Raw genomic sequence first — 16483 nt, forward strand, 5'->3', positions numbered from 1 at the left:
ATCTTTAAATTTAGAAAAGACAACAAAGTGTTTTTTATTTGCATAAAACAAAAAATACTGTGTGTAATTTTCTTACTATATGTAAGAAATAGAAGGAAAAGCCTTTAAATCTCTGAAATCAAGAATTCTGAAAAAGATTTTATCAAGGAAATATATTATAAAAAATAAAGCAAGTGAAAATAAAAGGATATAATAGACTCTGTAGGTCACTAGATAAGCCCTAATTTTTTCCAGAGTGTAGAATATAACATGAACAAATAAAATATAAAATCTTTAGTTAGGTGCTCACTAATTATACAATCATAGGGACTCATGTACCACAAATCCATACATTATACCTTGAAATTGTTCAAAATTATCAGTTAGCTTACAGACAATTTTTGCTAATTACACCAGCCTATTCAGTCCTGTTTCAGCAAGTATAATCTGTACCATTAAGCTTTCTTTCATTCTCTTATTTTTACCGTGAAAAGTTGCTGTGATCCAAAAGAAATCTTTTTGCTGCACCCAAGGCTTTTACAATCTTGCTGGGTTAATAATGCACTGTTATCACAAAGTTTAAAAGGGCCTAAACCATATACCCTGCTTGATGCTAAATTACTTAAGCAGGTGTTCTCATAAATACATATCCATTGATGTTTCTGAAATAGAAGGTTATTTTTTAGTCTTTAACATGTCAGAGTTTCCATATATCACATTTTTCACTTTAGCTGAGTCTATAGGAAGTATCTTCATCATCATGAAAAATATCTAGTATGGTACCCTCTTAGAGCTAAAAGCTTTTAAGATATAAGGTAGTTCATAGTGTTTTTCTCCCTGTACCATTGCTGATGGCAGAATCAAAAACTGATCAGACCTTAGGCTTTTACAGATGAGACATTCTAGAAGAGACATTTTAACTATGTGTTATTTTGGTCAGGATTAGTTTTTCTGATTAAGAATTCTCTTTCCTCCCCCTCTATATAGAACTTATTATATGAACTAATGAGTATGATATCTCAGTCTTTTGAATGAGATCTGTTATATGGTAAAGCTTTGACATATGCTAAAATATTATATTATTGATATTATTATATAATGCAGATATTTGCCCACTGATCATAGGCTTGCAAATATTTGCCACAGATAGTCTGGGAATAGCTGGAGACTATAAACTTTAATCCAGGCTTTTATCCTGAAAATCAATGAATGAGTGAATAAACAACATACATACATACCCTGTGATTAATTTATTAGTGGCAAGAGGGGCATTGAGAACAGAGAGCTATTATTGATTTGTAAAGGTAGTTGTTAGTTTTCAAACATTCTTTTTTATTTAATTTTTTTTCTTAATGTTTACTTCTTTACTTTTGAGAGAGAGAGAAAGCACAAGTAGGGGAGAAGCAGAGAGAGGGAGACACAGAATCTGAAGCAGGCTCCAGGCTCTGAGTTGTCAGCACAGAGCCCAGTGCAGGGCTCGAACCCACAAAGTGTGAGATCATGACCTGAGCCAGAGTCGAATGCTCAACCAAAGGAACTACCCAGGTGCCCCAGTTTTCAAATGTTCTTGAAGGAGAATATATCGTTTGCCAAAAAACTTGGAGTTAATTCATGCAGATTAAAATTCCTGTCATATATATCTAGAATAATCCTGCCTAATTGACAAATGAACTATCCAAATTAGAAATTTCTAAGAGCACAGTTTTCTTATTGTAAATGTCCTGGCCCATGGCAATGGTTTGTACAGCTGTAGCCACTCACCCACCTAGTTTCCGTGCTGAGCAGCAGTGCACATTCTGAGAATAGCTCACAGAGCCAAGGCTGCTAGCTTCTGAGATAGCCAGGCCAAGAGCACAGGGCAGTTGTGCCACTGAACCAAACAAGGCTGACTAGATGATGTTGGATCTCTTCAACATAGTCCTTTAACTAGCTGAACTGTAACATGCTCCTTCTCTCTCAGGTGACTGGTGGGCCGCCTTTGTGGGAAAAGTCTCCCTCAGAGAGCAGTGATTGCCTACCCAGCCCTTACCTAGAAAGACCAACAAAGGGCAGCTTGCAGTTTCCCTTCCAACAAGTCACTTTGAATGCATCTGACGATAAGCAGCATGAGACCCAGGATGTTGAGCCTTTCCAACAGCCTGGTAGCAACAAGATCAAAACCACCAGCCAGAAAGCAAAATCCATATGCATGGGTCATTTCCACACCCGCCATGTCTTCCAGCAACAGTTAATTGAAAAGCAAAAGAAGAAACTTCAGGAACAGCAGAAAACAATTCTGGAGCTGAAGGAAAGCCAGCGGTTAGCAGAAGCGCGGTGGGCAGCCGAGAGGGCTGCAGCAGTCACAGATGCACAGAGCTGCCAGCTGTCAAACCCCAGAGAAAAAGAACCTAAGAGAACCTGCCAGGTGCTTCCAAAGTATGTCCATTATATCAGAACACTCTTTGGACTCATGATTTGAGAGGCCCCTGAACTTCTTTGCCCAGCTTCCAGACACCTTGATCTCTCCCTTTCTTTTATAATGTACTCTCAAAACAAAGAAGCCGCAGTACATTGTGATCAGTACTTGACAGGTAGATATTTGAGGCTACTGGCTACCTGTGAGTTATACAGTTAGCATTTGTGTTGTGGCTGTCTTTGTCTGAGGAGTCCTGTTGCTATACCAGTAAAAGAGAACAAAGCTTCTTTGCTTGCTCTAACTTGATTTCTGGGTTTCTAATTATGTTTAGTCCTGAGAAGCCAGGTTGGACAATATCAGGTGCAAATGGAGCATCCCCTGGACTGGCTAAATACCTAGCTTAAATGTGTAGTTGTTTTGGATAAAACAACTTTTAGCCTGAAATAAGAGTCCAGATTTCTCAAAAGCCACATATGGTAGTTTCAGACATGCTTGAGACATACTCCATACATGTGATAAATGGTAGGGTAAGAAGTGGGTGATAGATACCTATTGATTTGAAGCCCTGGGATGGGAGTCCGAGCACCTGACTCACACTGCAGACTGAGGCCAGTCACTCAACCTTTCCATGCCTTGTTACACCAATTTATTGAGTGGGCATAATACGTAGTATCTTAGAGAGTAAAGATAATTAAAATTTGTGAAATGCTTTGAATTCCTCAGACTTGAGAGTTTTGAACAAAGCTGGTTATTGGTCTGAATGCTTTCCTTTTTTTTTTAACCCCCAGCTCGCCTGTTGCTCCCCCTGGAACTGACGGTAGTAGAAGTGACTCCCAAAATTCTCTCTCTGGAGCCAGAAGGAACCCAAGGCAGCTGGTGGCACCCCACCCCATACTAAAAGGCAGGGCGGTCTTGGTGGCGGTCTGGTGGGGGTTATCTTCCTTCCTGAAATAGAATATGCTGGGGCTGAATCCTGGAAACTCTTGGGTTTTGAGACTTGGGAGAACCTGGTCAAAGATAGGTAGACATGTGAGGAAACCAGTGCACCAGAATTCCTGCCCCTTCTGCCAAACTTCCTGGCTTTCCCAACCAATACAAAAAGAACAAAAACAAAAACTGAAAGGTATATCATCTTTCCATAATACAAGATTTGGATTGTGGGGGGTGTGGGGGGAATGGGACAGTTACACCAATGAGAAAACTCTAGGTAATTGCTAACAACAAACACTGATAAAGATCACCTGACATTATACTTTGTTAACCTTAAAATATTGATCCATTTATAGCAATCCACATCAAGTTATTACATCATCTTATAATGAGTTGTACCTTGATGATAGGCTTTAATGAAATCTACAGACCAGGCATTAATAACATTTCGATGCATGTGGAAATCATTATTTAAACCAAATAATGCTGTGAGAAGAAAAGCATTCTCCACCTAGTGAGTCTGCTGATTATTTATACTGAATAGACATGTGCTGTATATGTTTGTATATAGATGTCGGCACGTTGGCAGTTCAGTTATATTGTGGTTCGTAAATCTGATTTTTCAGATTTTTCAGATGATTTTTCAGCTATGGCAAGATAGCTGCCCTAACAAGAAGTGATGTCATCTGAAGGCACACTGTGCCTGAAGCCCTTCCTTTTCATGAAGAAATAGCAGTCTCTGCGTTGACTCTGCCAGGACAGCAGTCTATGCCATCTTTGTCTCCCACTGAGGATAGTCAGGAAATGCCTAGCTCAGTGTGCTTATTTTTAAAAAATTATTGTTTGGATCAAGGAGTTATCATATTTTAGAACTGCAGGCTCCTTTTCAAGTAGTCTTTAATGATTCGCTCTAGAAAGCATGGGGAAAGAGCTTATTACCAGAGACTCTGCTCCTCAGGGCTCTCGCTCTAATCCTCTCGTCTATTTCTGCCTCCTTAAAGACAGCCTCACTGCCGCCATCTGCAGCTCCCCTACTATCCTTTCTCCAGCAAAACAGACACTTAATATCTGTAAGAAATAGCCTAGTGAGTTTTTTGTTTATTCATTCTTGAAAGTTGGACTTAAATTTTTCCTCTCTAACGTGGCATAAGTAACTATCGGCTGACTTAGGCGGGCAGAACTTACTCCTCCCACCCATGCCCGTCTTCCTGTAAAAGCCCCAACTGATGACAGAGTCATATTATCAGACCATCTTGCACATTTGCTTCTTTTGGATCGATATTTAATAGACTGTCAAGAACAGGAGTCTGACACTTGAATTCGCTCAGATGCCAGTTCTCCAAATGCCTAGTACAATTCCATCCTGCCCGTCTGGATATCTATCCAGGCCTTAAAACTAGATTTTAATGTATTCATCATGACCCTAAACTTTAGTTTGTTGTTGTTATTGTTCCACATGCAGACATACGTATAATGACTTAGGAAAGAGGACTGATTGTACTGTCAAAGTCTGTGTCAGACGTATTTAATGTTTTCTACGTTCATTAAAAAAATCATCAAATTAAAATTCGGGCTTCTGGGGGCGCCTAGGTGGTTCATTTGGTTAAGTGTCCGACTCTTGATCTTAACTCAGGTCTTGATCTCTGGGTCATGAGTTCAAGCCTCACATTGGGCTTCATACTGGGCGTGAAGCCTACTAAAAAAAAAATCTGGGCTTCTGGGTTTCAGTATCATCAAGGCACATTATCTTACGTAAATCAGTAAACATTTATTCTAATAGGAAAGTAAATAAAAACATAATTTACAAATTGTTCATCCCTGCTGTGGCTAGGATTTTAGGTCTTTAATTTGAGGGGGTATATAAGTAATATATATGCTTACATATTTATAAATCACAATTACAACTTATATTTTATATGAATTTTTTATTTATATGTTTATAAACAAATAAATGTTTCTGAGATTGTAAACATTCAACCTGCAAGAAAACCCTAATAATAACACTAAATTTTGCTATAAAATGTAGAGACATTTTTTTTGCAGTGTTCCTTATATTTTTGATATTGGAGCTGTGTTACTATTTTCTAGCCATGGAAGAGAGAGCAGTTCAGCGAGCTGAACGTAGGCGGATCTTGGCAGAGAGGAAGAAAAAACAAGAAGAGGAGAAATTGGTAAATCAAGAATGAAACCCCAGGCAAGATAAAGGATTCATATAGGTCTTTAAAAAAAAAAANAGAGTTAGATCAACTTTAGAAATGGCTTTTTACCCACTGGCCTGAACTCTGAAAATTTAGGAAAAAAAGGTAAAAAACCAGCAACACCATTAGTGTAGCAGGAAGGAAATGTTATAAAAGTTGATAACAGCCAGCAATTGGGAAGATTGGCAGATTTAGATTTAGATGTCCAGTCTGGCAAGCTGCAAAGGTGAGTAGCTCCTATCCTACACAGTTGTGACCTAGACTGTCGAAAGTAAATTTTGTACCTAAGAAGAAAAAATAAACAGTTTGGGGGTTTTTCGTGTGTGAAATGGAAGAAATTTTTCCTACACTGTATATAGTTTGAACTTAGTGTTTCACAGGTGAAAATAACTAAAACGTAATCATTTTTTGATAAAAAAGCAATGTTCTTTTCTTGTTTAGTATCACTTTCCCAAGTAGAAGAGGATTATTTTGGAGATACTTTTAAGTTATACAACTGACCACCTGTGGGTTGGATTTTTCTACTTTTATCACGAAGTATAGGCTTCTTCCAGGGACAGAGTGGGCACTTTTGTAGATACTTGACTTTCTTCAATATGAAAAATCTTATTTCCTTACAAACACAGCATTCTCATTTTTTACTGACTCTAATCTTGATCAGGCCCAGTTAAAGGCCCAAGAGGAGGACCGTCAGAAGAGGGAAGCAGAAGAAAAGGAAGCTCAGCTTAAGAAAAAACGAGAAGAGAGGAGACTGCATAAAATGGTTTGTAACAAATGTCTGGTCAGCCTCCTGTCTGTGAAAACCTATTGTGTGCATTACCGTGGTCCATCCCAGAACTTCCAACCCAAACACTCTTCTCACACCTCTATCCTTTTTCTCTACCTTGGGTAGTGAAAACCTGCTCATTCTTCAGATCGTAGCTCAAATGTAACTTCTTCCAGATTAGCCTTTCTTGCCTTGTACACTCACTTCTCCACCCAAGGTTAGGTTAAGTTCCCCTTAATGGACTCTGAAATATATTTCCTTCAGAACATTGCCATGGCTTATAATTAAGCATATATTTTGTGGTTGTCTTACTGATTTCAGCATCCCCAGCTAAACTGATACCTCTTTGAGACTAAACGGAGCAGTCTGGTATTGCTCACTGTTTTATTGGTTAGCAGTATAGTAGGCATATAGTAGGAACTCAGCAAGTGTGTTAAATGAGTGAATAGATGAATGAACAAATAAATGAACAAATGGAGGAAATTACACACAGAAGAAATAAGAGATAAAACTCTTACTTTCAAGATTATTAAGTTCTAGTTGGAAAGATAAGGCCTAAAATTGCACACCTGTCAAACAATATAGTCCAGCACAAGCTGTCTTGTGCCTCAAAGACCAAAGGAGATCAAGAGAGTCATATAAAGGAAGATCTATGAAGATTTGGGGGATATTATAGACATTTTCATATAAAGAAGATTCAAATTGGAAATTGTATTAGTCATGATTTTACAGAGAAATAGAAGCAATAAAATATACATATAAGGAAGAGATTTATTATGAGGAACTGACTCACATGATTATAGAGACTGAGAAGGCCCATATCTGCCATCTGTAAGCCATAGACCCAGGAAAGCCAGCGATGTAATTCCAGTCTGAGTCTAAGGCCTGAAACCGGGAGAACTGATGGTATAAATTCCAGTGTAGGAACAGGACAGACCAGTGTCCCAGCTGAAGCAGGCAGGCAGAAAGAAAAGAGAGGCAAATTCTTCCTTGGACGATGCCCACTCACATTTGGGAGGGCAGTCTACAAAAGTGCATGGATTCAAATGCTAATCTCATCCCAAAACACATTTACAGACACACCCATAAATGTTTCATGTAGGCACCCTATGGCACATGCAAGTTAGCAGGTAAAATTAACCATCACAGGTCTACCCCTTATCAATTTGGCACCCATACATACCTTCTTAAATCATATCTGATCTCCAAATAAAGACAAGATCATCATTCTGCTTAACACGATACAGCTATCCTGCATACAACTGAAAACATACTAACTCCTTCCCCAGAAGAGGAAGTGAAGTCCTTAAGTGACTCATTACTCTTCCCGTTGCTCTCCCATAACTTAAATACTGTGGGTGTAAAATTAAAAATACTTAATGATACAAAGTCAATACATCTTTTTTAAAATTTTTTTTAACATTTATTCATTTTTTGGAGATAGTGAGTGACAGAGTACAAGTGGGAGAGGGGCAGAGAGAGAGGGAGACACAGAATATGAAGCAGGCTCCAGGTTCTGAGCTGTCAGCACAGAGCCCAACACAGAGCTCAGACTCACAAACTGAGATCATGACCTGAGCCAAAGTCAGATGCTTAACCGACTGAGCTACCCAGGTGCCCCTAAAGTCAATACATCTTATATTACTGTTCATTGTAGAACATTTGAGAATACAAAAAAAAAATTTTTTTTAATCTATAAGCCCAGCACTAAGAGATAACTATTCAATACTTTAGTATATTTACTTCTTTTTCTCTAACCATCTCTCCTTGATAGATTGATAACCGGGGAGGAGGGGGGTGTATATAGTTTTTAATCTACTGTTTTGTATTCAAGAGTTTATCATGAGTATTTTCACTTGTCATTCAGAATTCTTCAAAACCTCCTATATGTTGAAGGTCATTTTTTTTCTTTTTTCAAGGTTTTATTTAAATTACAGTTAGTTAACATAGAGCGTTACTACTAATATGTTAACATATTCCTTTTCAGGAGTAGAATTTAGTAACTCATCACTTAACATACAACACCGAGTGTTCATCATAACAAGTGCCCTCCTTAATACCTATCATTTTTTAAAAATAAACTTTTTGTTTTGGAATACAAAAACAAATTACAAAAAAGTTGCAAAGGTAGTACAGGGAGTTTTCATATAACCGTCACTCAGTTTCAGTTTCTTCTTTAATGTTATCATCTTCTATTACCACGGTACATTTGTCAAAACCAAGAAACCAACATTAGCACATTACCGTTAACGCCAGACATTATTCAGATTTCACCAATTTTTTCCAGTTTTTCTAACTTCTTGCTATGTCTTCACATGGTAGAAAGAGCTACGGAGCTTTATGGGGTCTCTTTTATGACAGCACATCCCATTCATGGGGGCTCCAACTTCATGACCTAAGCACCTCCCAAAGGCCCCACTTCCTAACAGCATCATTTTGGGCCTTAGGATTTCAACATAGGAATGGGAGGTGGGGGGTGGGGAGAGGGGAGAACACATTCAAACCATAGCACTTTGTCTTTTCTTGTTTTTTATGGCCTTGGCAATTTTGAGAAGTACCTATCAAGTATTTTGTAGAATATTCCTCAATTTGTGTTGGTCCGATGTCTTTCTTAGAATTCTGGGGTTATAGTTTTTGTTTTAAGAATGCCATCTAGGTGAAGCGCCCTCCTAATTTCATAGCAGGAGATACATGAAATAAAGATGACTTATCTCTGGTGATACAAACTTTGATGACTTGTTTAATGCAGTGTTTGACAGGTTTCTCCACTCTGAAGTTAGTAGTTTTCCCTTTTCTTCTTCTGTAATTCAGCGGCATTTCATTAAGTCTGGTCCACTCCCAAAGTAGGGAGGAGTGAAAATTAAGCTCTGTCTCTTGAAGGGAGGAGTATTATTTGGGATTCTTCTATGAGGGAGATTTATTCTTTCTCCATTTGTTTATTTATTCAATCATTTACAGCAGTGTGGACTCGTGTATTTTATACTTTGAGTTATATACACTTTTTTATACACTTTGAATTATAAAAATATTACTTATTTTGTTGTTCAAATTGTTCCCTCCTTGGCTATCGGAGCCCTTTTAATGTTGGCTCCTGGCTCCTGGCTCCTGATTCCTGTTGGCTCTGACATGTCCTCTTCCTTTTTTGGCTCTGGAGTATTTTACTTTCCAATACTGTTCATCTTATATTTTCATAGCCTCAAATCTTAGACTCAGCCATTACTCCAGGGTGCCCTGGTTCTAAATGGTATTTGGAAAGCAAGATCTGGACAGTGAGGGTATGCATTGTTTGCGGGATGTCATTAATTCAAGTACCTTGGCAGAGAGCGCTAGCTCATATACATATGCATACTAAACCAGGTACACACCTATAATTGTTTCTGTAGCTAGCCATCTTAGTAAACATTAAGCTAAACGTAAGTTCATACTAATGTCCCTGGCTGTAATCTAACATCAGACGATTTATTTTTCCCTTCCATTCTTGTTTGTCTGTAAATTTCCTCTCTGGCTCCCACAATTCACCATCCATTTACTTAATTTGTTCAGATCCAGTAAATATGTAAAGCAGTTTCAGAACTGTTAATTCATACCCCCATGAGAAAATTTACCAACTGGAATACAGTATTTATACAGTTCCTTTTGTTTTTAACCTTACAGTTTCCAATTAAAATTTGGTTTCTAGTCACTTAGGTCAGCTTCTGTTTTTCCCCACCTCCTTGTATCATTTGTAATAAGTTAAATTTTTTTGCATATAGACATTCAGTTTTCAGTATCATTGAGAAGGCTATCTTTTCTCTATTTAAATGCCTTTGTCTCCATTTAAATGCCTTTATACCTCCATTTATTATTTATTTTTTTACAAATAGTTTATTGTCAAATTGGTTTCCATCTAACACCCAGTGCTCATCCCCACAAGTGCCCTCCNCCTCCATTTAAATGTCAGAAATCAGTGGACTGTATTTGTGGGAGTCTATTTCTGGGCTCTATTCTGTCCTGTTCCTTTTTACATATATTCCTTTGCCAATTGCTGCCTTTTTTTTTTTTTTTAATGTTTATTTATCTCTGAGAGAGAGACAGTTCAAGAAGGGGAGGGGCAGAGAGAGAAGGAGACACAGAATCTGAAGCAGCCTCCAGGTTCTGAACTGTCAGCACAGAGCTCAATGAGGGGTTCAAACCCACCTACCACAAGATCATAACCCAAGCCAAAGTTGGACGCTCAATCAAATGAGGCACCCAGGTGCCCCTGCCAATTGCTGTCTTTGATTGTTGTACCTTTATAGTAAATCTTGAAATTGGACAGTGTGAATTCTTTCTATTCTTCTTTTTCAGAGTGATTTGGCTATTCTGGTTTCTTTGCCTTAAAATAATTTTTTTAAAGTTTATTTTGAGAGAGCATGAGCAGAGGAGGTACAGGGAGAGGGAGGGAGAGAGAATCCCAAGCAGTCTCCGTGCTGTCAGTGCAGAGCCTGATGTATGGGGGGGTCAAACTCACCAACCATGAGATCATGACCTGGACTGAATTAAAGAGTCAGAGACTTAACCAACTGAGTCACCCAGGTGCTCCTCTTAGCCTTTTATATAAGTTTTAGACTAATCTTCTCAATATGTACAAAGAAGCTTGCTAAGATTTTGATCAGGATCGTATTAAATCTGCAGATAAAATTGGGAGAATTGATATCTCAATTGATATCTATGAGCATAGTATAGCTCTCCATTTATTTAGATCTTTGTTTCATGACTATTTTATAACTTTTCACATTCTTATATATATATTGTTAGATTTATAGATCTAAGTATTTCTTTTTTGGTGCTATTGTAAATGGTGGGGGGGTATCTCAATTTGATTTATTCATTGCTAGTATATAGGAACACGATTCATTTTTGTATGTTGACCTTGTATCCTACAACCTTGCTAAACTCACTTATTCTAAGGCTTTTGGTGGTTTTTTTTTGTAGATTTCTTGGAATTTTCTATATGTTGTCTGCCAGTAAAGGCAGTTTTATTTCTTCCTTTCCAGTGTGTATGTTTTTTGTTTTTCTTGCCTAATTGCATTAGCTAGGAATTCCAGTGTAAGATTGAATAGGAGTAGTGAGAGAAGACATCCTTGCCTCCTTCTAGATCTTAGGGGGAAGATTCTTTCTCTCCTCTTTATTGTCATATATGTCATATATTGTGCTTTTATATACACTATATAAATACCCAATACTTTGTTACTTTTCATTACTTTAGTGTAATTAAAACACAAGCTGAAGATTATACATTTACATTCATTTGTTTGATTTCTGATGTTCTTTATTTCTTCATGTAGACCTAAGATCTTAACCTGTATCATGTTGCCTCTGCCTGAAAAGCCTCCTTTAACATTTCTTGTAGGTCTGCTGGTAGTGAATTCCCTTAGATTTTGCTTGTCTGAGAAAGTTTTTATTTTTCCTTCACTTTTAAAGGGTATTTTCACTAGGTCATAGAAACCTGGGTTGCTAGTTTTTCTCTCAACACTTTACCTATGTCATTCTGTTGCCTTCTTGCTTGCCTGGTTTCTAACAAATTTGCAGTAATTCTTATCTTTGTTCCTTTATCATAGGTGTGTTAGTCTACTTGAGTTGCCAGTCCTGTAGTCTAGATTGGACATTCAAGATCAGGGTGCCAACATGGTTGGTCTCTGGTAAGGACTCCCTTCCTGGCTTGCAGATGGCCACCGTCTCACTGAGTCCTCCCATGACCTTTCCTAGTGAGAAAGGGAGAGAGAGCACATGCGCTCTCTGGTGAGTTATAAAGACAACTAATCTCACCTTTAGGACCTCATTTTACCTTAATTACTTCCTTAGAGTTCCCATATCCAAATACAGCCCCATTCATACAGCCATATGAATCCAGGGGTGGGACACAAACATTCAGTCTATACTAGTGCGTAAGGTGGGTTCTTTTCCCCCAGCTGCCTTCAAGATTTTTTTGTCTTTGGTTTTCAACAGTTTGAATATGATATGTCCCAGTGTGATTTGTTTGTTTCCCTTGCTTGGTGATCTTTAAACTTCTTAGATATGTGGCTTTGTGTCTGTCAGTAATTTTGGAATATATTTACCCATTATTTCTTCAAATATTTCACCTGTCTCATTCTTTTTCTTTTCCTTCTGGGTTTCCAGCTATGCTTGCATTGAATTGTTTAATACTATCCCACAGCTCTTGGATGCTCTGTTATGTTTTTCATTCTCTTTTCTCTTTGCCTTTCAGTTTTTGTAATTTCTACTAATCTCAAGTTACCTGATTCTTTCCTTGGTTATATCAAATCTAGTGATGAGCCGTTTAAGGGCTCTCGTCATTTCTGTTAACATGTTTTTGATTTCTAGCATTTTCATTTGACAATTACAGTTCCCATATCTCCGGTAAAACTACCTATCTGATCTTGAATAATGACTACCTTTTCCTTTAGAGCCTTTAATATTATCATTAGTTATTTAAAATTACCTTTCAGGCAGTTCTAACAACTCTGTAATATCTGAGTCTTGTTCTGAAGATTTATTTGTCTTTTTAGACTCTGTTTGTTGCTTACCTTTTGGTATATCTTTGTTGTTAGTGGCGGTGGTGGTGGTGGAAGCTAGGCTTATTGCACAGAGCAATAGAAACTGAGATAAATAGGCCTTAGTGTGGAGATTTCTGTTAATCTATCCAGGAGTGGGGCTACGTTTGAAGCTTGTTGTTGCCATGGTTATTGTTGTTGAGGTTTGCTGTTGCCATGAGCACCACAGACTTCAATTTACACTAGCAACTTTGTTTTTGTCTCCTTTTGGCTTCATGTCTCCCCTTGTGCTGCCCCCAGAGAGAGTCTATCTCCTGCTGGTCTCTTAGCTATACTCCACTGCTATTACCAGAGGTTTGTTAACATGTTGGTGGGGTGTGGATAAAGGGAAGCATTTTATAACATTTTGATTAAGTCACAGTCTTTGTTTGGAATGCACAGGATTGGGCATTCAGAAGAATTTCTGCTCCTACTCCTCTGGATTTTATTATTTTATAATAGTATCTACTAGCTCAGTCTGTAACCTTAAAACCCTTGCCTGTGTGAGGCTCCCCCTCCACTTAGCTGAGATGGGGGGCTAGTGTGGGCAGAGCTCCCTTTCCCCCAGCTTGCAGTAGCAGTCCACTAGTATGCTAAGGTAGGGCCACTTGGAGATGAAGGCTTTGTTTCCCAAGGGAGAATAGTCTGGGCAGATTTTACAGTGGCTGCTGTTCCTCTCCCCCAGCCAGAACCGTGGTAGGAACTTTATCTGGATTCCCCTGATTCTCTCAGTGAGAGCCTGGTGGAGTTCCTACTATAGGTTTATGCTTTGTGGTTATGAGGCTGCCATAAAACATCTTGTAATTCTAACAGTCTGTTTTAAGCTGATAACTTTGGGTACAAACCTCTACATTTTTATACTGCTGTTCCCACAGTTTGTGTTGATATCACAATTTACAATTCTTATAGTGTGTATCCATTAACAAATTATTATTATAGTTCATTTTAGTACTTTTGACCTTTATACTAGAGTTATAAGTGATTCATCCACCACCATTACAATATTAGAATATTCTGGATTAAACCATATACATACATACACACACACACACACTACACACACACCTTTACCAGTGAATTTTATTATTTTATAATTTCGTATATTTTCAGGTTACTAATTAGTGTCCTTCACTTCAACTTGAAGAAATCGCTTTAACACTTCTTATAAGGCTGGTCTATTGGTAATGAACTCTTTTAGTTTTTTGTTTTTGTTTTTTTGTTTTTGTTTTTTTTTTTTGGCTTTTGTTTTTGTCTAGAAAACTCTTTTATCTCTCCTTCAATTCTGAAGGACACCTTTGCTAAGTAGAGTATTCTTGTTTGGCAGTTTTTTTCTTTCACACTTTGAATATATCATCCCACTCTCTCTAGCCTGCTAGATTTCTGCTGAAAAACTTGAGCTAATTGTCTTATAGGAGTGCCCTTATATGTAACAAATTGCTTTTCCCTTGATGCTTTTAAGATTCTCTCCTTGTCTTTAACTTCTGACAGTTTAATTATAATGAGTTTTGGTGTGTATCTCCTTAGATTCATTTTCTTTGGTATTCTTTGGGCTTCCTGGATATGGATGTCTGTTTCTTTCCCCTGGTGAGGGATGTTTTCAGCCAGTATTTCTTTCAATAAGCTTTCTGCCCCTTTCTTCTTGAACCCTTATAATGCAAATATTTGTACCTGTGATGGTGTACCATTAGTTCCTTAAGCTATTCTCTGCTCTGTCTTTGAGTTGGCTGATCCTTTCTTCTGTCTGATATAGTCTACTATTGAACCCCTCTATCGAATTTTTTCAGTTCAATTATTGTATTCTTCAGCTGTATGATTTATGTTTGGGTTGGATTTTTTTAATATATTTTGTATCTCTTGGATAAATTCTGTCTTTGCTCATGCAGTGCTCTCCTGACCTCAGTGAGCATCTGCACGACCACTGTTTTGAACTGTCTATTGGGTAAATCACTTAAATCATTAAGATTACTTTCTGGAGGTTCATCTTGTTCCTTTGTTTGAAAGATACTCCCATTTCTCTGTTTTTCTTGACTCTCTCGGTTTCTGCACATTAGATAAAGCAGCCACCTCTCCTAGTCTTAACAGAGTGGTCTCATGTGGTCGATGAACCTTGTCAGCATGGTCCAGGTTCTTGGTTGTCTCAGGGATCATCCAGTCTGCTGTCTTTGTTCTTAGCTCCCAGTAGTTGAGCATGTACCAAGACCTGTCAGTGTTCCAAAGGGGAGAATCTCAGTCTGCACCTAGATGCAAGCTGATTAAAAACTGTGCCCTCAGGCAGCAGCTGGAAATGTAGGTACCTAAGCCCCTTCAAGAGAAACTATGAGATGTGTTTTTGCCTGCTCCCTCTGCACTGAGCCCAGGTGTGTAGCCACAGGGTGAGTAGGGTGCTTCTAAACCCATTTAAAAACTGCTTCTTTGTTTGCTGCAGTCCAGTAGGACTTGTGAATGTAAACTCCACTGGCCTTCTGAGCCAGACAAACCAGGGCCCTATCCCTCAGGTGGTTGTCATAAATGCTGGGTAACCAGATGGTATCCAGGGTCCTTCCAGAGAGGCGCTGGGTCTTGTTTTACCACTGGAGTGAGTTAGAGAGAGAAGGCAGGGGAAGGGCCCGTCAGACACCTTCAGTCTCTGGGAAGGACTACAGACAACCCCTAAATGTGTGCTAAATTAACTGGACCCTCAGGAATTAGCTTAAAGTATGCCATCAAACCCCTTTCAGGGAAATACTGGGAGATGGGCATTTTTGCCTGTTCTCTCAGGGCTGAGCCCTATGGGGATAGCCATAGGGAGTGCTCACACATCCTTTAAGAACCATTTCTTAGTTTTGTGTATCTCATGGACAGACACTCCACTGGCTTTCAAATCCAGTTGCTTTAGGGGTTCTTCCTTTGGGTGGTTGTTTTAAAAGTTGAAATACTAGATGTGCAGTCCAAACCCTTCATTCCTCAGAGAGAAGCTTGGAGTTGGGAGTTCCCTTCCTGTTGTATGGTGCTGTACCAGGGATGGGGTTTATGTCAAGAGTATGTTTCAGCCTTTCCTACCCACTTTGATGTGGGTATTTTCTCATTCACCTGGTATGGAAGTCACTCAGCCAGTTTCTGGACTTCTTTCAGAGGGAAATGCTCCATCTGTGGCTATACACTGGGTGTATCCAAGGGAAGAGGGAAGTCCGGGACCTCCTGATCACCATCTTGGTCCCTCCTCAGCCTTTTTACTTTTTAATTTTTTCCAGAAAGAACTAGAGAAGCAGAAGAGAATTAAGAGGAACCAACAGCTGGAAGCAGCAGCCAAAGAACATTATGAAAGAGTGTTGCTGAGAAAAAAAGGCCTGGAGCCTTGGAAGAGATTGAGAATGCAAAGCAAACAAAACATTCAGGTATAATGTCATGAGCTTCCTCCCAAAATTACACAATGGCCTTTTCAAATAGAGTAAACCCCCAATTAGAATTTGAGGATTGTTTGGTGTTTAAAAGCCAGAAATATTATTACAGATCCACTAATTGAGTGTAGTTCTTTTTTGGGATAACAGCTCAGATTTCATCATCCAAGATGTAGGAAGATTTCTGTGACTGGATAGGTTGGGGAAAAAAATGAGAATTTTCTTTCCTTTCTTTTTTTTTTTTTTTTTTTTTTTTTTTTGGGGGGGGGGGGGGGGGGGGGGGGGGG

The 16483-nt window shown here is 38.6% G+C and overlaps 1 protein-coding gene across 1 annotated transcript in view; it reads left to right on the forward strand.

Moving 5' to 3' along the window:
* The window catches only part of CCDC191 (coiled-coil domain containing 191), a 91706-nt gene that overhangs the window by 52640 nt on the left and 22583 nt on the right, over positions 1–16483 (forward strand). The window contains exons 10-14 of the mRNA XM_077771843.1: positions 1940–2394; positions 3163–3275; positions 5393–5475; positions 6164–6265; positions 16050–16193. Of these exons, the coding sequence (XP_077627969.1) occupies positions 1940–2394; positions 3163–3275; positions 5393–5475; positions 6164–6265; positions 16050–16193 (897 nt within the window). The remainder of the gene's footprint in view (positions 1–1939; positions 2395–3162; positions 3276–5392; positions 5476–6163; positions 6266–16049; positions 16194–16483) is intronic.

Source organism: Crocuta crocuta, unplaced genomic scaffold, assembly GCF_008692635.1.
Source record: "Crocuta crocuta isolate KB4526 unplaced genomic scaffold, BGI_CrCroc_1.0 scaffold56, whole genome shotgun sequence".
Classification (NCBI taxonomy): Eukaryota; Metazoa; Chordata; class Mammalia; order Carnivora; family Hyaenidae; genus Crocuta; species Crocuta crocuta.